Source organism: Macaca nemestrina, chromosome 9 (genome assembly GCF_043159975.1).
Source record: "Macaca nemestrina isolate mMacNem1 chromosome 9, mMacNem.hap1, whole genome shotgun sequence".
In the NCBI taxonomy this organism is placed as follows: Eukaryota; Metazoa; Chordata; class Mammalia; order Primates; family Cercopithecidae; genus Macaca; species Macaca nemestrina.
The window spans coordinates 14,466,347-14,489,758 of NC_092133.1; the positions used below are offsets into that span (position 1 = coordinate 14,466,347).

At 45.7% G+C, this 23,412-nt stretch overlaps 1 protein-coding gene across 5 annotated transcripts in view; it reads right to left on the minus strand.

Annotated features, from left to right (window-relative positions):
- Nucleotides 1-22,991, minus strand: part of LOC105467774 (G protein-coupled receptor kinase 5) — a 252,054-nt gene extending 229,063 nt beyond the window's left edge. For 4 of the 5 annotated variants that reach the window (XM_011717505.2, XM_011717500.3, XM_071069044.1 and 1 more), the window contains exon 1: nt 22,723-22,991. In XM_011717505.2, coding sequence (XP_011715807.2) covers nt 22,723-22,774 — 52 coding nt within the window. In that variant the 5' untranslated portion in view covers nt 22,775-22,991. The remainder of the gene's footprint in view (nt 1-22,722) is intronic. The other variant, XM_011717483.2, reaches the window with a different exon arrangement.
- Nucleotides 22,992-23,412: the final 421 nt, after the last annotated feature.

Consider the following 23,412-nt stretch of genomic DNA (forward strand, 5'->3'; position numbering starts at 1 on the left):
AAATACATCTATCTCTATAAAGCCTCTTTCACAGAGCCTGCACCCGGTAGGGGCCCTGTAAATGGTGTCTGCATACTACCAGCCACCTGTCCTCAAGGCGCAGCCCAAGACCACTTCTCTGATGAAAGCTTTACTGATCCCTGCCACCCATCAAGGCTGCCTCTGTACTTAGATTACTTTGTAATGGAGCTGATCATGTACCTACCTTGCCCCCAACCAGGCTGGAAGGTCCTGAAGAAGAAGAACAGAATCTCACATCTTTGCATTCCTGAAGTATCCCGGCCAGCATTACACATCCAGGAGGTCTTGAATCACGTCAGTTCAATTGACTCTGATTTTGCGCATGCTAAAGCAGCCCTGCTCATTAGTTGGTCATTAGTTCACTAGACAGAGATAACAGGAATCTAGCCTCCACTGGGCACATCCCTGGTTAAAGGATTATAGACAGTCAGAGTCTTTCTTCATCAACTGCCCAGCTTGTCAACCAAGGATAGGAGTGCTCACCTTCCACCAACTGTCATTTTATTATAAAATAATGGTGGTTATTATTAAAACAAACACACAACACTGCACACCCAGAAGAGTCCAGCCTAACAAAGCCAATGCCTTGGAGGGTTTTTTATAAACCCCAACCCAGCACAGGGCACTGGGAAAGGTGCTAGTCTTCTCATTCCTCATTCTTGCCCCATACTCTCCAGCTCCAAAATGGTCACTTTATGCATCAAGCCTAACAAAATTTGATTTTCCAAAAAATCAAATTCATATTTGAAAGACAAAGACATGTCATCATCTAGCAGAGTCAAAACAGTACGTTAGATGCATTAAGGCATCTGGCCTTAATGATGTGTATTTACAGTCCATCAAAGCAGTCAGTCAACAAATGGGTCCAAGAAGAGTTTCAAGAATCCTTGAAGTAACATAGCTGGAAAAAATCTTAGAATCTCCCATGGAGGAGTGCTAAGAAGGCCAACCCTTGCTGAGATTCAGAGACCTGGCATGTTTACTTTTTTTTTAAGGATTTTATTTCTGTATAGTCCTATCAAGTGGCCTTACATTTACAAGGCATTGTCATTTCCCCTCCCTCAAAAAAGCATCTTCTTTCTTCTAATTATTAAGTGTAATGCGCATTCGTTGTACATAATCTGGGTTTTCCTAACCCCTACTCACTCTGTTATGATCATGTCTCCATGCCAATAAGAACAGGTCTCCATAATTCTTTTTTCTTTTTTTCCCAGAGATGTGGTCTCACCCTGTCACCCCAGGTTGCAGTGCAATGGCATGATCACAGCTCACTGCAGCCCTGAACTCCACCGCGCTTGGCTGATTTTTTTTTAATTTTTTTTTTTTTTTTTTTAGAGATGGGGTCTCACTATGTTGCCCAGGCTGGTCTTGAACTAGATCTCCATAATGTTTTGTTTTGTTTTTTGAGACAAGGTATCACTTTGTCACCCAGGCTAGAGTGTACTGGCACCATCATGGCTCACTGCAACCTCCAACTCCCAGGCTCAAGTGATCATCCCACCTCAGCCTCCACAGTAGCTGGGACTCCAGGCTCACACCTCCATCCCCAGCTAATTTTTGTTTTTTTGTTTTTTTGTTTTCTTTGGTAGAGATGGGGTTTCACCATGTTGCCCAGTCTGGATCTCCATAATTCTTAATGGCTATGTATGAGTCTACTGTTTGAATATGCCAGGATTTATTATATCAATCCTTTACAGATGGTCATTGGAACTGTTTCTAATTAACCTCTATTACAAACATCATCTACTGAACAACTTCCTTCAGGTCATTTGTACACTAATTTTTTCTTAAGATAAAATCTTAGACATGGAACTTCAAGGTCAAGGGTTACACAATTTTAAGCCTTTTGATACTACCAAATTGTTCTGAGACAAACACTTATCAATTTACACTCCAGTCAGCAACAAGATCGTAATGTTTGAAAGAACCTGTTTACGGACACTTTTTAAATAAGCCATTATCAATGTTTTAAGTTTTTGCCAAACTAAGATTCTACATATTTTTGATTTCTAGTGAGATTAAGCATCTTTTCGTGTGTATTGGATCCCTACATACTACCTGTCTAGCCAGGACTTACTTTTTTCCTTAGAAACTACCTCCCCATTTACTATCTCCATCCTTCCTGGTTGTAACAAGAGCCAACACGTTTGTTTGTTTCTTGTTTTTATTGTCATTTTTCGAGACCAAGTCTTGTTCTGTCACCCAGGCTGGTGTGCAGAGGCACGATCTCAGCTCACTGAAAATCTCCACCTCCTGGGTTCAAGTGATTCTCTTGCCTCAACCGCCTCCCTAGTAGCTGAGTTGACAGGCATGTGCCACCATGCCCAGCTAATTTTTGCATTTTTAGTAGAGATGGAGTTTCGCCATATTGCTCAGGCTGGTCTCAAACTCCTGGGCTCAAGCAATCCACCCACCTCAGCCTCCCAAAGTGCTGGGATTACAGGCATGAGCCACTGTGCCCAGCCTATTATATACTAAATTTTTACATATACTAGTGTTTGCATCTGGACTTCCCATATTATTTATATTTTTTAGTTGGTCTCTGTGATCAATAGGGCATTATTCCTATGTGATGATAAAGAAAGAGAGAGGCAGGCCGGGCGTGGTGGCTCACACCCGTAATCTTAGCACTCTGAGAGGTCAAGGAGGGCGGATCACCTGAGATTGGGAGTTAAAGACCAGACTAGGCTGGGCGCGGTGGCTCAAGCCTGTAATCCCAGCACTTTGGGAGGCCGAGACGGGCGGATCACGAGGTCAGGAGATTGAGACCATCCTGGCGAACACGGTGAAACCCCGTCTCTACTAAAAAAATACAAAAAACTAGCCGGGCGAGGTGGCGGGCGCCTGTAGTCCCAGCTACACAGGAGGCTGAGGCAGGAGAATGGCGTAAACCCGGGAGGCGGAGCTTGCAGTGAGCTGAGATCCGGCCACTGCGCTCCAGCCCCGGCGACAGAGCGAGACTCCGTCTCAAAAAAAAAAAAAAAAAAAAAAAAAGACCAGACTAGCCAACACGGTGAAACATCTCTACTAAAAATACAAAAATTAGATGTGCTGGTTGGGAGGCTGAGGCAGGAGAACCGCTTGAACCCGGGAGGCCAAGATTGCAGTGAGCCAAGATCGCTCTGCACTCCAGCCTGGGCAACAAAGCAAGACACCATCTCAAAAAAAAAGATACAGGCCAGGCACAGTGGTTCATACCTGTAATCCCAGCACTTTGGGAGGCCGAGGCAGGTGGATCATTTGAGGTCAGGAGTTTGAGACCAACCTGACCAACATGGTGAAACCCCATCTCTACTAAAAATACAAAAAAAAAAAAAAAAAAAGCCGGGCATGGTGGCAGGCGCTACTCAGGAGGCGGAGACAAGGGAATCTCTCGAACCCGGGAGGCGGAGGTTGTAGCGAGCCGAGATCGCGCCACTGTACTCCAGCCTGGGCAAGAGTGAGACCGTGTCTCAAAAAAAAAAACAAAAAAAGATACCGAGAGGCAAAGTTACCAGCCTTGGCCTCTGGCAGGTTAGCAACAAAGCTAAGACAGAACTCACATCACTAGTCTCCACCTTTTGCTACTTCCAACTGTAGAAAAATTAAGCAGAAGAGAATCAGCACGCTTGAACCCGGGAGGCAAAGGTTGCAGTGGGCCGAGATTGCTCCACTGCACTCCAGCCAGGGTGACAGAGTTAGACTCCGTCTCAAAAATAAAATAAAATAAAATAAAATTTAAAAAAAGAAGAAGAAGAAGATGCTGGGCACAGTGGCTCACCCCTGTAATCCCAGCACTTTGGGGAGCGGAAACGGGCGGATCATAAGGTCAGGAGTTCAAGACCAGCCTGGCCAATATGATTAAACCCCTCTCTACTAAAAATACAAAAATTAGCCAGGCGCGGTGGCTCATGCCAGTAATCTCAGCACTTTGGGAGGCCAAGGCGGGCAGATCATGAGGTCAGGAGATCAAGACCATCCTGGCCAACATGGTGAAACCCTGTCTCTACTAAATATACAAACATTAGCAGGGCGTGGTGGCGGGTGCCTGTAGTCCCAGCTCCGCAGGAGGCTGAGGCAGAAGAATGGCGTGAACCCGGGAGGTGGAGCTTGCAGTGAACTGAGATCACACCACTGCACTCCAGCCCGAGCAACAGAGCAAGACTCTGTCTCAAAAAAAAAAAAAAAAAAAAAAAAAATAGCCTGGCGCGGTGGCACACACCTGTAGTCCCAGCTACTCAGGAGGCTGAGACAGGAGAATCGCTTGAACCCAGAAGGCAGAGGTTGCAGTGAGCCAAGATCACGCCATTACACTCCAGCCGGGGTGACAGAGCAAGAATCTATCTCAAAAAAAAAAAAAAGAAGAAAATCAGCGGTCCTCTCCACATCACCCTAAACTATGAAATCTGAGCACCAGCAGTCAGTATATGGCGGGTATCTAGACAAACCTTGCCGGAGAATGCAGAAGTGGGTGAGGATTTGCCAGGAGCCCACAAGAGTGCTTGGTAGGGCCCACTGCCCTCCCAACCTCTTCCCCCATGTATGACAACAGTGTCCCCGACAACAAGCCTTAAAAGGTACATAGTACCTATGACTCTCTCACTCTTTGTGGGATGTCTTCATGTCCACATGGCAATGTTTCCATCCCTCATGTCTAAATGGAAAATTCTTACATTTTCTCAACAATATTTACTTACTGTTTTCTTTGGCCAGATGAAGTACTGTGTATTTTTAAACTTTCCAGGAAGACAGTTTATTAAGATAATACAGTGTAGGATAATCAAACTGTTTATTTTTGACTTTTGATTTAATCTTCCTTTCTGTAATCTACTAAAGAAAACACTAGAATCATGCATTGGCCTTTCTTGGCTTGCAAGAATCAGTTAAATTAGCAGCAGTAGGTTTTTTTCCTGTTTATTTCTCCTACAAATGTAACCCCTCTTGGTTCTCATTCCTTCCTTGGGGTAATTTTTATTTTAATGTGTAATGCCTGCTCTTCAAATTAACATCAAATTCTATTCTAAAGTACCCCCACAGTTGAATTATCAGTGGAAAACGCACCCACAAATTCTCAGGATTTGAAGGGTAAGAAGAGCCCCCAGGATCACCTGGCCAAGCAGCACATTTAAGCAGCTGAGGAAGGTTTCACTTGGCGAGGAGCCACAGAGCACCTGAGCGGCACATTCTCCGACCGAGCTTCCAGTGGAATGGAGACATCCTGCCTCAATGCACAGCAGGAGAAGATACCATGTTACCTCGAAAATTAAAAAGTGGGTGACTAGGCCGGCCGGGGTGGCTCACACCTGTAATCCCAGCACTTTGTAAGGCCGAGGCGGTTGGATCATCTGAGGTCAGGAGTTCAAGACCAGCCTGACCAACATAGTGAAATTCCGTCTCTACTAAAAAAAAACCGCAAAAGTTAGCCGGGCATGGTGGCAGGCACCTGTAATCCCAGCTACTCAGGGGGCTGAGGCAAGAGAATCACTTGAACCCAGGAGGCAGAGGTTGCAGTGAGCTGAGATCGCGCCACTGCACTCCAGCCCGGGCGACAGAGCAAGACTCCGTCTCAAAAAGTAAATTAAATAAAACAATAAATAAATAAATAAATAAATAAATAAATAAATAAAAAGTAGGTGACTGGATCCCACTTCTGGCAAGTTATTAAGCCTTGAGCTTTGCCAGATGTTAACAACAATACCATTCCCTCCTGCTAACAAATTCTATCCTAAGGTTGGTATATGCCTGTTACTTGGCTGCAATGCACAATGAGAGCACAGTCTGGGAATCCGGAGGGCCGGGTTCTGGCTTTGTTTGTTTGTTTGTTTTTTAAGAGACAGGGTCTCACTCTGTTGCCCAGACTGGAGTGCAGTGGCTATTCACAGGCACAATCATGGCACATTGCAGCCCAGAACTCCTGACTCAAGTGATCTGCCTGGCTTGGAAGTAGCTGGGACTACAGTTGTGTACCACCGTGCCTGACTCGGGGTTCTGGTTTTAGTTCTACAGTGGGTATCATAGTTGTCTTCTAATATTAGAAGGGTCCCCTCAGGCAAAGAGTGGTGCATTTATCCTGGATACCTCCAAAGAGCAGAACCAGAACCTAACGGGTTAACATGGCGCCAGGTATAGCAGGTCTTGATAGGCAGACTTGGGTTTACCTTTAGCATCTGGTTAGTTCCAGTAAGATACAAAGAAAAAGCCCTGGTGCCAGCCCTCAGGAAGTCTACAATTTAGTGGGTGAGGCAAGAAGCCTATCATTCATATATATATATATATGTGTATATATGTGTATATATATATATGTGTATATATATGTATATATGTATATATGCACGTGTGTGTATATGTATATATGTATATATGCATATATGTGTATATGTGCATATATATAATATATAATATTATAGATATTTTTAATCCAGTGGTTCAAAATGAGATAGGCTGCTTAGAAGAAGGTATGAGTTCCCCATCTCTAGAAAGATTTGAGCAGAAGACAGAAGTCAACCACCAGGGAACCTGCAGACTCCTATTTGGGGACCTGGTCAAAGTACTCTCGATCTCCAAGATAATCTCGGAAGGCACTCAGAAAACCCACCAGCTCGAGGGTTCTACAGAGCAGCAGTTCCCATGCCTGGTTCATCCTCAGAACCTCCTGTTTTAAAAATACAGGCTCTTCCCCAAGAGCTGCTGCTTCGGTACAGGCAGGGCCTGTGTTCCAGGGTTCACTGTGTCCTCCAAAGAAGATTATATTGAAGTCCTAACCCCCAGTACCTCAGAATGTGACTTTATTTGGAAATAGGATCTTTACGAAGGTAATCAAGTTAAAATGAGGTCATTCAAGTGGGCCGTGATCCAATAGCACTGGTGTCCTTATACAAAGGATAACTCTGGACACAGGGACAGACGCACAAGAGGAAGAGGCACAGGGAGAAGACAGCCACCAACAATCCAAGTAGAGAGGCCTGGAACAGGTCTTCCCCGGGTCCCTTCAGAGGGAGCATGGCCCTGCGCACACCTTGATTTCAAACGTCTGGCCTCCAAAACTGTGCGACAATAGATGTCTGTTGTTCTAAGCCACCCAGTTTGCGGCACTTTATTAGGTATCCCTAGGAAACACACAGCCTGGGGATGGGTGTTAGAGTTGCAGAGCTGCCCTGGAGGAAAATCCAGGACCCATCCTGCTTTGGAGGCTCTTTCTGCTCCTGCATGGCCACCCATGTGGGCCCCTTTTGGCCCCCAGATCCCTTCTCTGGGGAAGGAAGAAGCTGGCTTCAGTGTGAGGAGCTCCCTCCCACACTCTGACAGGACACGGAGCCTGCAGCCTCAGCACCCGGTGAAGGGGCAGCCCTTCTCCATGTAGAGCGAGCTCACACATCTACAAACGTTTCCAGGAAGAAAATGCCACTCTCCTCCAATTGTTACAAAATTATTGAAGGCCATGGGGCTCTGGACTATGCCCTCATGCCAAGCTTATCTCAGAGGGAGGCAGAGCAGGAGGAGGGGCCACTGATTTGTTTTGTGTCATGCTGTTTTTATGGGCGTTTTCTGTTCTCAGGTGGGAACCACAGAGCCCTAGTCTAGGTAAATTCCATGCAAACCTTTAGTCAAAGCAGTTACCAGAGGAAGAGCTACAGAATTCCACAGAGGAGGACACTGTGCCAGATCAAAGACCCGGCAAATGACCTCAGGAGAACTGACACCAGCACAGGCAGCACTTGGAGGGGATTAGGAAGGGGCGTCCCTTCCTCAAGACACTTTCTGCCCCCCGACCTGATACATTTACGAATCTACCAGCTTTAGGATGGGAACAATGCCTCCCTAGAATTGTACAATGTACAACGAAACGCAAAAGCCCTCAAACATGAAAAATGAAGCAATGGGTTAGCACCACAGGAATAAGGGGAAGTGGTTCCTTGGTACGTGATCTCAGAAAACCACTTCACCTCTCTGAGCTTGATTTCCTTCTTTCTCAAATTAGAATAATAACAGCAACAGCAAAAACAATTCCCAGACCTACCCCACAGGGTTGTGCTGATGATCCACAGCGAGAGATCCGGGACACCTTTTCAAGGCTGTGGGCTTGTTTTCTGAGTGTACCCCCCGCCTGATTTACACATGCAAAACCCAAGGGCAACTGAAAAGTCATTTGCAACTAAAGTCTTTGACTAAACTCAACCTCAATTTCCCTAATTCAAACTTGGAATACCATAGAAAAGATAAATGATTACTCAGAGGTGAGGGATGTTAAGTCCCAAAGGTCTCAGAAACGTCATGTCACATGTATCACGCTCCTTTCTCACAAGAAAATCTGCATTGTACATCCCTAGGGTCACTGAAGCCTGTTTCACAAATTATTATGACTCTTCCCAAAGAGGAAAGGGGATGTTATTAGGCAGATACTCCCACAGGAAAAAAACAGAAGTCTTTAAAATAAGTGCATAAAGATGAATATATCATGAGTAGGATATTCCTTTATACTATTACTTTAAAATTAGATAATTTAAATGGCCCACTCTAGGGGCTTGGTTAAATATACTATCAAACTAGTCAAAGACAATGAAAAACACAGACCCCTTTAGAACTGGATAACCCCTAAGAGTCTGCTAGAACATACCCAGCATTCCATTGAAACAGCATTCAGCTTCCAAAGTCTTTCACAATTTTTCCTGACACCCATCCATTTCATGGGAAACTATAAACACAGATATGGAAAGGCTCTGCAGCACATTGTGGACTGAAAACAGCTGCGGAACAGTGTGCACACTGGGACCCATTTGGTGTAAAGTTCTATCTAGATGTTCATATGCACATATACAGAGATTTGGGAAAACGGTCACCTACATGCTGATGCTAATTATTTCTGAGGGTGGGATTGGTAGCAGGGGCACACGGGAAGAGAGAGAGACATTTTACACGGTCCTTTGGACTTTTTTTTTTTTTTCCCGCGATAGAGTTTTACTTTGTCCCCCAGGCTGGAGTGCAGTGGCGCAATCTCAGCTCACTACAACCTCTGCCTCCTGGGTTCAAGCCATTCTCTCCCTTCAGCCTCCCAAGTAGCTAATTTTTTTGTATTTTTAGTAGAGATGGGGTTTCACTATGTTGGCCAGGCTCTTCTTGAACCCCTGACCTCAGGTGATCTGCCAGCCGCAGCCTCCCAAAGTGCTGGGATTACAGGCATGAGCCACCACGTCTGGCCTGGACTTTCTTTAGTGAGTATTACCTTTGCAAAATTTTTTTTTTTTTTTTTTTTTTTTTTTTTTTTTTTTTGAGCCCTAGTCTCACTCTGTTACCCAGGCTGGAGTGCAGTGGCGCGATCTCAGCTCACCACAACCTCCGCCTCCCAGGTTCAAGCGATTCTCCTCTCTCAGCCTCCCGAGTAGCTGAGATTACAGGCGTGTGCCACCACATCCGGCTAATTTTTGTATTTTTAGTAAAGACAGGGTTTCACCATGTTGGCCAGGCTGGTCTCAAACTCCTGACCTCAGGTGATCCACCCACCTTGGTATCCCAAAGTGCACAGTGCTGGGATTATAGACGTGAACCACCATGCCTAGCCTCTGAAATATTTTTAAGCTATCAAAAACACAGCAAAAATACCAAGGACCATGATATAGAACAGTCACCACTAGCTGCTGAAGCATAAATTAAGAGGTGCACCTGAACACTAGGTGCACCTCACCTCCATAACCCATGGAACCAACCAAGGAAATCGGGTTTCTCCTTCCTTAATTTATATTTTGCTATATATTATAGAGAATTAAGCTTTAATTTGTAAAAATCCCTCTAATTGGATACTGCTAAAGGGAACACATCTGGGGCAAATATCTAGGCCTGGTGCATTCCATCCCAAGCAATGGTTAGTGGTTTGGAGAATGAGTGTGCGGCAAAATAACCAGTGGTTACTAATTATTATATATCACAGGGCTTGGCACCATCCATAAAGCCTCATCATGTTGGCCGCTTCCTCTTCAGAGAGGATTACAGCATTGACTGTTTAGAAATTTTTCCTCCAAGTTAACATACGTTTTCCTTGTCTTAATTGGATCCAGCCTCCCTGCCCATGAGCAGAAAGGCAATTTTTCTTTAACGATTACATCCTTCAAATGCCAGGTCATCAGCCATCCCCAGGTCTGGAAGGATCAAGCTGCTTGGCTTCCTCTTTTCTTTCCATTTGCTCAGTCTCATTCTAGCAGTGCTGTGAAAAGCATGTGAAGCTCACATCCAAAGTTACCTTCGATTTGGCCAAAAAAGGGATGAGTGTTATCGGCATGAAACATCTCCTCCTACTCACACAGAGCCTCAGAATTGGGGAGAACTGTTTGCCCCAAATGTTTGGTGTAATGCAAATATTTATTTCTTCCAGTACGACTAAAACAAACCACTTCCAAATTAGGGGGGAGGGGGAGTTTTCCAAACATTTTTCACAGTTAAGACAAACATTTGGAAAACATTTTCCGATTTGCCCTATAACCTTAGTTAACCTTTTTTTTTTTTTTTTTTTTTTTTTTTTTTTTTTTTTTGTTGAGACAGAGTCTCGCTTTGTCGCCCAGACTGGCGTGCAGTGGCCGGATCTCAGCTCACTGCAAGCTCCGCCTCCCGGGTTCACGCCATTCTCCTGCCTCAGCCTCCCGAGTAGCTGGGACTACAGACGCCCGCCACCTCGCCCGGCTAGGTTTTTATATTTTTTAGTAGAGACGGGGTTTCACCGTGTTAGCCAGGATGGTCTCGATCTCCTGACCTTGTGATCCGCCCGTCTCGGCCTCCCAAAGTGCTGGGATTACAGGCTTGAGCCACCGCGCCCGGCCCAGTTAACCTTTCTTAACCGTGTTGAATCATTTCCTAATGTACCATTTATTGTGACCCCAAGGCCATTTCTTGAGGATATCACTTTCTCGGCTCTCTTCTTCACCATCACATAACATAAACACAGGTTGAGTATCCCTTATCTAAAAGGCTTGTGACCAGAAGTGCTTTGGATTTCTGATGTTTTGGGATTTTGAAATAGTTGCATTATATTGGTTGAGCATCCCAAATCTGAAAATCTAAAATCCAAAATGTTCCAATGAGTCAAGTGTGGTGGTGTGCACCTGTAGTCCCAGCTGCTCAGGAGGCTGAGGCAGGAGGATCACTTGAGCCCAGGAGGCCAAGGCTGCAGTGAGCTAAGCTATGATGGTGCCACTGCACTCCAGCCGAGGCAAGAGAGTGAGACCCTGTCTCAAAAAACAAAGGAAGGAAGGAAGGAAGGAAGGAAGGAAGGAAGGAAGGAAGGAAGGAAGGAAGGAAGGAAGGAAGGAAGGAAGGCAGGCAGGCAGGCAGGCAGGCAGGCAGGCAGGCAGGCTCCAATGATCATTTTGTATGCATCATGTTGGCTTTCAAAAAGTTTCAGATATTGGGCCGGGCGCGGTGGCTCACGCCTGTAATCCCAGCACTTTGAGAGACCGAGGCGGGTGGATCACGGGGTCAGGAGATCGAGACCATCCCGGCTAACACAGTGAAACCCCCTCTCTACTAAAAATACAAAAAACGCCCGGCACATGCCTATAGTCCCAGCTACTTGGGAGGCTGAGGCAGGGGAATCACTTGAACCTGGGAGACGGAGGTTGCAGTAAACTGAGATCACACCATTGCACTCTGGCCTGGTGACAGAGCAAGACTCTGTTTCAAAAAAAAGTTTCAGATTTTGGATTTCAGATTCTTGGATTAGGGATACTCAAGCTGTGTAGCATCAGTCATTCATTCTGGAAATATTTTTGAACACCTACTATGTTCCAGGAACATATTCATTGGACACACACCCTCCCTAATCTGTGACAGCAGACTTCGTGGCATCAATCCACGACAGCATTTGGCTTGAGAAAAGTTGGATGCTCAGATATCCTTTGCTATTCAAGTCGATGGCCCAATCCTTTGTCCTCACTCCACCTCTATTCTTCCTAGAGCTAGGAGTTCCTTCTCCTGGGATGTTATCTACATATCCCAACAAGCTCCTCCTGAGAGCATTAACAGAAAACATTAAGACCAAGCAGGACCCATTTCTGCATCAGCCACTTAAAGCTGTTCTTCCTGGGCCATTTGTTGACCTTCTCCAGCTTGTTTCCATTTCAGCAGCAGTGCTAAGACCCATGCCAGGATGGAATTCCATTTTCAAATGAGGTTTCACAAGACTTTTTATCAGACATGCAGAGCAATTACACTGGCTGGGTTCTCTCCATCCAGCAGTTGGGTAATTCTATCTCCTACCCCCACCCCTTCCCTTCCCGGAGTGGGTAAGTTCAGAGCTACACCTTCTCTGCAGGAGCAGATCAAAGGCATGGCTTCCTGTGCCCTCATCATCAGGGACTGACACCAGGCTGCCTTCCCACCAGGATCTCAAGTCTGACCGTGGACCCCCAAGGAATTTTACACGGCTCTTACACACTCGCTTTCCTCACAAAGCCCCCTGAAAAGCAGAGTTGCAACATTAACGCAACACACACACACAAAGGAGCTGACGTGGTTCCAAAATGCAAACACTCAAGGTTACCACTGAAAAATGGTAAGGGGTTCATCCAGAGACAGCTTTTCTGGGGGAAAAGGCCACTTCATACCCTCTCTTTGAGGAGGAGATGGGGATGCCCTGCAATCTGCAAGAAAAACCCTCCCCCTCTCTAACCCCCTACTTGGGTAGTAAGTAAAGAGGGCTGCAGAGACCTGAGCCCACACATAAGGTGCCACTGTCATGCAGAGGCAACTGAGGGCAAGAACCTCCTGAGGGGCAGTAAGCGGCCAGGGAAGCAGGGTGCAGGGCAGATGGGAGCTGTGCGTGGCGAGCCAGCAGGAACTAGCGTGCCCACTGCCCACCTCTTGCCTCTGCCAAGGAAAGGAGGTGGTGCTGCTACCAATGATGTGGCCCACACCTAAACTCCCACGACTGTCCCCACCACCACCACCCATGGGGCTTCACATCCTGTCCCTTGGGGGCAATTCGTTGGCCACTAGCCCTGCTGAGGGGAAAAAGAATGCAAGAGGCTGGCCTTGCTTGTCCCATGTGTTGGTAGGAGGGCCCCAGGCGGCGAGCGAGTACAGGTAATGGCAATCATACCACATAGGTACATATGTATGTACAGGCACTTATATACGGCATGTATGCATCCTGACCTGTCCTCAAACACAGATTCAGTTGTATTGATACACAGTTCGACTTTCAAAATGGAAACATCTACTTTGAGGATTCACCCATCAGTCATTTACAACCTAGTAGGAATTACTTTACCCAGTTGCTCTCAAACTGGCTGTAGCTGAAATCACGGTCTGAGAGGGAAATTATATTCCCAATTTGCCCCTTTTCCCAGGGAATCTGACAAAGACACTCTTTCTCCTCCACAATTACAACCTCATGGGTATTTACACTTAAAAACCCTACCACCTTGAGAAGAGTTTGTTGTTTGGACATATATTACGAAAGGAAGGAAGAAAGATTTATTTTGGAACATAAAAGCACTTTGGAGGGTAGGGGAGATCCACTTGCAATTGCTCCCCAAAAGTCCACAGTTCAAGTGACCTTGAACAGGTGACTCCCTTTCTTTATTTTTATGTGTTTTTTAAAATTATTATTTTATCTTTTAGACGGAGTTTCACTGTTACCCAGGCTGGAGTGCAGTGGCACGATCTCGGCTCACTGCAACCTCAGCCTCCCAGGTTCAAGTGATTCTCCTGCCTCAGCCTCCCAAGTAGCTGGGATTATAGGTGCCCAACACCACCCAGGTAATTTTGTATTTTTAGTAGAGATGGAGTTTCACCATGTTGGTCAGGCTGATCTTGAACTCCTGACCGCAAGTGATCCACCCCCCCTTGGCCTCCCAATGTGCTGGGATTACAGGCATGAGCCACCATGCCTGGCCATTTTTATTTTTTTATTTTTTGTAGAGATAGGGGTCTTGCTATGTTGCCCACACTGGTCTTGAACTCCTGGCCTCAAGCAATCCTCCTGCCTCAGCCTCCCAAAGTGCTGGGATTACAGGCGTGAGCCGCTACGCCTGGCCATTTTTATTTTTCTAATTTTTGTAGAGATAGGGGTCTTGCTATGTTCCCCACGCTGGTCTTGAACTCCTGGCCTCAAGCAATCCTCCTGCCTCAGCCTCTCAAAGTGCTGGGATTACAGGCATGAGCCACGGCACCCGGCCCTGACTTCCTTTCTTTCATCTCAGCTTCCCCATCTGTTAAACCAAGGGTAACCTCTATGCAGGAAACAGAGGACAGGGCAGTAGATCAGCTGAGAAGGCTCAGGGAAGTCGAGGCACCAGCAGTTCTGTAGCCTCTGCCACTTCAGGACAGAGGAATGTTCTTATCTGTTTTTCTCAGCTTATCTGTTTATCCTTGCTTTCTTCACAGGCCCCAGAAGTTGTCCTTGAGGTTCATTTCATCATTACCTTTTTAAAAAAATTCTTGATATTCCACAGATTACAAGTTCTTAGAAACACCGTAGGCCCTATCAAAATTGGCCTAGTTTAGGAGGATGTCACCAGTTGACTCAGATAGACTCGCTTGCTTCGGACAGCAGGGAACAAGCAACGAACTGCTTTATTGTTTCAAATACTTACCTTCTTTCTAAGTGTGCTCTGAGTTATTGTTAAAATGTTTCAAATCTCACAAGAAACAGTTTTTAAGGAGAAACCATTTTCAAGTGGATACAAGAACAATGAGTTTCTTTGGCATCTCTAAATATACCTTCCTCCTGATATCTCCCCAGTTCAGAAAAAATGAAAACCCTTAAAATGGTTTTGCCTGTCTTCACCCCCATTTTAGATCACCTGCCTGTGGAGGTTCTTTCTAGTCTTGCTGTAGATCTGCCGCACTTACGCAACTTAATTGTTTTGTTTTTTTTTTTTTTAAATAAAATGACTGCTTTAAAATATCCCCACATTAGGAATTTCAAGAAGGAACATGGGGCTCTGTATGTGTCTATATCATGCACTTAATTTGAATCAGGAAAGTCAGTTGTTCAATTTAGGCAAATTTCCCAACAAGATACGGAAAAAGGGGGTGGGGGAGGATATGGTAGCTTAAAGCCCCCCCACCCCCGCCACCATCCATGATTGTCCCTGACCTGAATTTCCTCTTAGGTGAGTCAGTCCCAACTTCCAACCCCTGCCTTCACCCCTCCTCCATGGTGCAGCCCCCTCCCCTTCCTCAGTCTCTTCCTCACTCTCTGTAAACCCTCCTCTGTTTTCTCCTTCTCCTACCCATTTCCCCCTCTCATCTCTCTTTTTCCCTCTCCTCCACACTGCCTCTCTCCCCAACTCCCTGCCTCCCTCTGCTTCTTTTAATTTTCCCTAATTTTTCATGTCAGAAGTCATGGGGTTATCATACTCACTAAATGCACAGAACCCTCTAGAGAAGCTCTGTCCCAATGAGCTTTCTGCAATGATGGGAATGTTCTACATGCATGGTCCAATACAGTGGCCACTAGCCACACGTGGCTACTGAGCACTAGAAATGTGGTTTGCATGCTCCAGGAACATAATTCCTAACTTTAATTAATTTAAGTATAAATAACAACATACAGCTAGTGGCTGCCACATTGAACAGAGCTCCTGAAGAGGAACAGGTGCCTTTCATCTTTTCGGTCATTCCCTGTGACAGGCTTATGTCAAAGGACATACCCAGGCCAATGCCAACAGAAAGCCAGAAAGGAATGCAGCCTCCACCATCTTCACTCCAGAACTGCAGCCCCTCCACTGCCCAGGCCTCTGCCCTGAACAACTGCTCTGCCTGGAAAGTGCCACGGCACACCAGTTTTCCTCTTGGATGTTGTCATTCCTCAACCAAAGGGTCTTTTTCCATTGTTTTTAATGTTTCCATTTCTAGGAACAGACCTTCATAAAAACACAGTGTTGGCCAGGTATGGTGGCTCACACCTGTAGTCCCAACATTCTGGGAGGCCAAGGTGGATGGACTGCTTGAGCCCAGGCGTTAGAGACCAGCCTGGACGATGTGGCAAAACCCCATCACTACAAAAAATGCAAAAATTAGCCAGGGATAGTGGCACCAGCCTGTAGTCCCAGCTACTCAGGAGGCTGAGGCGGGAGGATCACTTGAGCCCAGGAGGTCGAGGTTGCAGTGAGCTGAGATCGCACCACTGCACTCCAGCCTGGGTGACAGCAAGACCGTGTCTCAAAGAACAAAACAAAACAAAAAACCCCACAGTGCCCCAAAAAATTAGCAGTTGTCTTCCAGATTCAGGTGTATTCTTCAAGTATAACCTTTAAATTATGCTTAAATCACATACTGGTCCCTCAGGCCATTGTACAAATTCTAGGCACAGCAGAGTCAACACAGTCTACACAGGTGAGTAGGTCACACCCCAGTAAGCCTCAGCAATTCGTGGGGAAAAAATCCAGTTCTGTTCACACCTAGTTGACCAGTTAAAAAATGTCAAAAGAGACCGAGTGCAGTGGCTCACACCTGTAATCCCAGCACTTTGGGAGGCCAAGGCCGGCAGATCACCTGAGGCCAGGAGTTTGAGACCAGCCTGGCCAACATGGTGAAACCCCACCTCTACTAAAAATACAAAAATTAGCCAGGCTTGATGGTGGGTACCTGTAATCCCAGCTACTCAGGAGGCTGAGGCAGGAGAATCACTCGAACCCGGGATGCAGAGGGTGCAGTGAGCCCAGACTGAGCCACTGCACTCCAGCCTGGGCGACAGAGCAGACTCTGTCTCAAAACAAAACAAAAAACAAACAAAAAAACATGTAAAAAGAGAATGGCAGTGCCCAGTTGCATCTTTTCACTCATTTCACGCTGTATTTATCTAAGGCTGACACCCAAATGTCACCTCTGCACTCGGTCCTTCAACAACCAAATGCTGAATAAATAAATTTTATCCTCGTAAGACTTTCAGAAGTCTATTCAAGAATGGTTTCCTCAAAATGAGAAATGGGGTAGGAGAAGGGTCCAGTCAGGAAGCAAGGACTTTCTCTTTTAAAAGTAGCATGGTTTACACAAAATGAAATGCTTCCTCCAGTTTTTGGATGGTAATAAAAGGAATGACATTATCTCTGCCCCCAAAAAATACATCTTTTCAATATTTTGAATATTTTTAAATAAAAATTTCCACTGAAATATAACAGGATATGTTTTAAAGTAGAAATCAACCCTATTATTTAAGGCCACCATACATTCTAATTTTTTATTTTTATTTTTTGAGAGAGTCTTACTCTGTCACCTAGTCTGGAGTACAGTGGTGCAATCTTGGCTCACTGCAATCTCTGCCTCCTGGGTTCAAGTGATTCTCCTGCCTCAGCTTTCCAAGTAGCTGGGATTACATGCGGGCACCACCACACCCAGCTAATTTTTATATTTTTAGTAGAGTCAGGATTTCACCATGTTGGCCAGGCTGACCTCAAACTCCTGACCTCAGGTGATCCGCCTGCCTCGGCCTTCCAAAGTGCTGGGATTACAGGCATGAGCCACCATGCCCGGCCCATTTTAATCATTTAAAATCAAGCCTTCATCCCTTTGTCTTCAATATTCTCTTCTATCCCATTTGTTTATTTATTTATTTTTGGAGACAGGGTCTTGTCTCTTGTTGCCCAAGCTGGAGGGCAGTGGCTATGCACAGATGCAATCCCACGGCTCATCAGCACGGGAGTTTTTACCTGTTCTGTCTCCTACCAAGCCAGTTCACCCCTCCTTAGGCAACTTGGTGGTCCCCACTCCCGAAAGGTCACCATATTGATGCCGAGCTGACTGCAGATACCCAACAGGCATAAGCTCACTCCAGACCAGTACTCCTGGGCTCAAATGATCTTCCTCCGCCTCCAGAGTAGCTGGGACCACAGGCTGTGCCACCACACTCAGCTCCACTATTCTATTTCCATGTGAGAAATGGGTGCTGAGAAATTGTATGATCAAGGAAATTCCTAATTATCTTCTCAATGTGTCACCTGTTGGTAGTCACTTTCTGTTTTCTCAAGTTTCACCTCTGAGTTGCAATACCTATGGCAATAATGCCTTTTGGTAACCAGAAGACTTTTTTATTTCAAAAATGTCTAGACATTATAATGCTTTATTTTGCACTCCAAACATACTGGCAACAAATATTAACTTTAAGTATTGCCCACAGTCCTGGATAGTTTTATTTAAAGCATCCCAGATATGGATTGAATAGCCCTTGGTAAAGGTGAATTTGGTTAAACATTGAGCCTGCTCCTGAAATTCACTTGGGCATTCTGGAAGTCTTCAACCCAGATCCAAAGGCTATCATTTAGCAAGCCACTACAAGAGTTATAGCTTCTGAAGACATAATTTAAACAAGGATTAGTTTGGGCACTGGAAGAGTCAAGCGCTTTGGAGTTTCGAATCTGACAAGCAGCAGCTAAGCTACTGAAAGATGAGAGCCTTGTGGGCATTTATCTGATGGTTTTTAAAACAGGCAGCCCGATTAACTACCATCATCATTTGAAATCTTTAAGAAAGCAAGGCCTTCTGAAAACATTGCTTTTGGTTTCTCTACCTCCAAGTTGTCAGTACTGAAAAGGAAACTTCAAAAAAAAATGAAAGGCAGTTTCATTTAACGGCATTGTGTTTAACAGGCCAGGCTGCTTTTACACACAGCGAGCTGCCTTCACCAGGATGAAAGCTGTCTCTTACTAAGATTAACATTAAAACTGAAGGAGAAGCTTCAGGGTGGAGTACGTATGCCTCCACGTATGCCTTCACATAGCAATCTAAATAAGATGGCTTTGGGCTTCCAATGTTCTAATAACCTAATTCACCGTGTTTCGGTTTTATCACATGAATTAAGGGTGCAAAGGAAAGAGGTCCAGGGCTTTCAGCCGTACTGTGGAATGCTAAGTCTGTCCACGGCTAGCTTGCCCCACCAGGGCTGGATGCTGGCTCACTCCTTCCTCCTGTCTTCCCTAATCTCTCCCAGGCCCCTGGGGTGCTAATCTTGATCATCAGGAAGATCCAGCCAAGTCACAGAGTTACCTGAGAAAACGGTTCCTGTGTATTCTAATTTTTGGCAATTGTGACAAATGGCAAAGTTGTTACAGTCCTAACTTCTCAATTCCTGTGCTTGCTAGTGCCTCAGGCAAATGTGATCAATATTCATTCAGATACTTTTATTGATCAGATATGGCTACTGCTGGCCTGTGAAGAAAGGAAAAGCAGGGCCTTGCAAAATTTTTTCTCACCACTGTTCACTCAGAAGAAAGGCAACAGATCTAGAAGATGAGAAAAACACAAAAACCTTTACTGCAACAATAAAACCAAAAAGAAACACACAAAAGGCACTCAGCAAACTCTCCTTCTCACTGTTATTTCAACATTAGCTGCCTGCCAATTTCCTGAGATTCTGAAATGTAAATAAATAGATAGATAGAGTTAGTCTGGGCCTCTTTTTCATGAAATGCTTAATCACTTAGCTCATTTCCATAAATTGCCATGAATTCAGTCTCAACTTCTTTCTTTTTTTCCTTAACCACTTTTTAGGAGAGCAATCTAAAGTTCCTAAAAGTGATCGACTTGATGTTTTCTCATGAGACCCAGGACAAATAAACAGGCCCCAAAATACATTTCCGTGGTTTAAAATCTGGAACCCATACCTCTACCTTTTCTTATTTTAAAATAATTGTCACAAGGATAGAGCTTGCTTGCTATATTTTCTAATACTAAAAATCCATCATTTGACTCTAATCCACTTACAGGCTTTCTATTTTATTGCTACATTAATGCTTTCCACTTTATATTATGTCTTATTATGGTAAGACTTTGAAGATACAGTGAATTTAGGAGCCATCTGTCTTTAAGAATGCACCATAATAAGAAAAGATAGGCCCCAGTGTTGCCCACCACCATGGACAACTACAAATAATTTTACAGCATTTGCAAAGTGTGCCTGTCTTTCTTCAAGGTCTGTTTCTCCATTGTTTGGGACAAATGTGACTTCTACTTGAAAGTCAAATTTTAAATTGTTTATGGTGTATTTTGTTAAGTGAACTAAATTAAATTTCACATTTGTCAATTATATTTCTCCTCTGTAACCACTGACAAGAAACTTTAAGAAGTGTTTTTAAACCTTTTAAACAACTCAGATTTTTTTAATGTACTGTTTTATATTAGATATTTCACTAAACTGACTGAAACTGTCATTCCCGAATATTTAGATAATATGGTTATTTGGAGAATTACTAAGTTTAGTAAAATAAATTCAAATATATGAGAACTGAGAAGAGAAAAATAAACTGCTTTAATTTCTAAAAGTGTCCACACTAATTAGGATATATGGGCTCAAGTCTCTAATAAAGGCCCAGCCAAAAGAAACTGGAAGCACTTAAAATCATGGCTTTCCTCTAGGCATAAGAGAGAAAGAGGGGAAGAGATGCACATTTTAAATGAGGTTTCCATTAAATGATTAATTTTTCTTGTTCACATGTCTGTCTCTCCCAGCTTCCGCAGGCCCTCTCCATTTCCAAGGCATCATCAAGAGCTATTTTCTCACCATGAGATGACGACCAAACTCTCTCAGCAAAATTGAAAAAGCCTTTAAAAGGAAAAAAAAAAAGTGAAAGGCACATTCTTGAGCACTTTCAATCACTGTAATTCTGCCCCAATGGGAGCCGGTCACTCCACACAAGCTTCCAGCCTGCAGCTCTCTTCCCCAGGGCTCTGGGAAAAAAAAAAAAAAACCAATTTGTTGGCCTAACGAACAATATCAGACAGTAAATTCACGTTGGTGAAAAAATACTGGGGAGAACAATTTGGAGGGGGAGGGTGGAATTGATATCACTTTGCCCACTCTAAGCAAAGCATTATAAAACTTAAGCAACCAAATGTTCAGGGAAGAAAAAAAAGTATTTCTCAGGCAAACAAATACCTACAGCAGCAAACGTAGGGGGCAGATTCCCTGGACAACAGGAGGAACCAGCAAAACTTGCAAGGCTCCAGTACCATCAGACCCAGGGATTTCCCAAGAAATAATTTCAGAATGGAGGGAGAGTGAAAACTTTCCCAGCCCCCGAATCCTGAGATATACAACCGTGTCCCACCACTAGGTGGCCAGCTGCAAAGGCTGCAAGAGGGGCGGGGGAGGTGGAGGGTTGTTTTCTCTGCTTCCTCCCTTTCAGGACCATTCCCCAACCCAGGGAAGAGCCTACCAGCACTCACCTTGATCGTGTCCACTAAAAATGTCAGGTTAGGAAAAAAGAAAAAAAAACAAAAAACCACACACACACACACACACACACACAGAGCTCAGGCCTTAGACCTGAAGTCACCAAGTAACAAGCCTCTGCTAAAAATTTATTCCCACCAAAGCTAAGCAATGGGAGAGAGATTAACCTGTATATTTTAAACTCTGCTGGGGTTTTCAAAGCACTGCCTCCCTTCCGGGCTTCTGAAATAAACCTTCTTGCCCACTGGCTGCTTTTGAGTGACAAGTGACGACGAAAGTAAGACACAAGACACGAATGCTGGGCTGAGTTGCTGAAACGCTGCCCACGGAAGGCTATGTATCACCTACCCCCACAGTGTGTAGGGAGCCACAAGGTGATGGAACCGGCTGAATAAACACGAATCGTTTTATTGCTGGCCAGAAAGTCTTCCCTTCATTCATCAAAGCGGGTGAATGAAAATATTAAGTAGGTAAAACATTTTCATGGACTGCTCACCAAGTATCCTTCTAAAGTCAAGCCCTTCCTCAGTCTGCTTCCTACCTTTAGTATCAAATAAAGCCTTCTCCCGTGAAAGTCAAAAACCTCTTCCCCTTTTATGAAAAAGGTCGCACACTAGAGCTCAAATCTTGACCAGAAAAAAGAAGAAGATGTTACATAAATTCCAGGTATTCCTAAATATATCTGTTTACATGTACACAACACAATCATTTTAGGAAGTATCTAAGTTTCGGCCTCCCCTCCACCCCCCGCCTTTTTTCTGTTTTTCATCTCAAGGCAGAGTCAAAATATGTGTTCTCAGGGTTTGACTCAGGATCTTACACACTCCATTTAGACAATATTTCCTGCCAGCTAAATGCAGGAAATCTAATGATTTGCATAGAAAACAAATCTAAAGGACCAGCACACTTACCTTTCTTTTCTTAACTGAGCCAAAATCTAACAATTTCAGTTATCACACTCCCAGAAAAGAGAAACCCGAAATACTGAATTATTTTCTAGGTGATCTGTATAGCCATCCTTTGATTATTCAATGAAAAGGCTAATTCCTCAACATCTGACTTTGCCTTTAAAAGGCTTCCTTCCACACGACGGGATTTCCCTAAGAAACATCCCAGCGGATGGTTTCCAGCAATAGTCTATATCAACTCAGCCTGCGCAGGCAAAGACTTGGCTTCTGCTCATTCCACCCCCGCCCCCCCGAACACACACACCAGTTCACACAGAACCATCCCGGGCCGACTTGAAACGCTATTTTATGTGCATGTTTGCTCGTCGCTCCCCGAATGAATGCTTTTCCAACTGACCTTTCAACAGCTGCCGAGATGGCACGCTCTGCAGGGCGAGCGCTGGAAACTAGGAGATATGTTAGCATCCAAATCCCTGCAACCTTCTCAGCCCAAGTCCAGATTCTCTGAGCCCCAAGGCAAGAACCCTGAAGGGTCTGCAGAGCCGCTCTCCGAAGTGTCCTGCTCGCGACCCACTCGCCGGCAGCGGGCATCCTGCACGGGCGCAGCCCCAGCCCGCACGCCGCCCGACACCCGCACGTACCGGCCCTGCCTCTTACCTTCCCTGGCTTTCAGCAAGACCGTGTTGGCCACGATGTTTTCCAGCTCCATTGACAGTCGGCGGACAGCAAGGGAGCCGGCCGGCGGGGCTGTCAGCGCCTGGGGTGCTGCCGCTGCTGCTGCCGCTGCTCGGGCTGCCGCCGCTGCTGCCGGAGCCGGGGGAGCCAGCAGCCCGCCTTGCCTACCGCATTATTCCTGCTCTCAGCCCAAGAGTTTCCCCCTCTGCAAAGAGGAGCAGCCGCCGCCGCCGCTTCTTCCTCCCTCTGTGTCCCCCCTCCCCCCCTCCCTCAACACGCTCCCCCCCACCCCCCACCCTCCGCGTGTCTCTGTCACTCCATTCTCCTCCCCTCCGGCTCCCTCGGATGCTTTAATGCCTCGGATGCTTCGGCCTCCCCTCCGTCCCTCCCGGGGGTGTGGTACTAGCAGGCTCGGGCGGCCGCACTGCGCAAGCGCCGGCCCAGGCGCGCCTCCTGCCTCGGCGTTCGCGGCGCAGGGCCTGCTGGGAGCTGGAGTCCTCCCGGCCGCGCGGCGCCGGGACTGAGCTGGGCTGGCGCGCGGCTGCCGGAGCGGGGACCCGCCCCGGGACGGCACCGAAAGCGAAGGCGGGCACCGCCCGGCCGACTGGCGACTCAAAGGCGGCCCAGCCGAGCCGAAGTCCCCACCAACCCCCGCAGGCTCCCGCTTGCCCC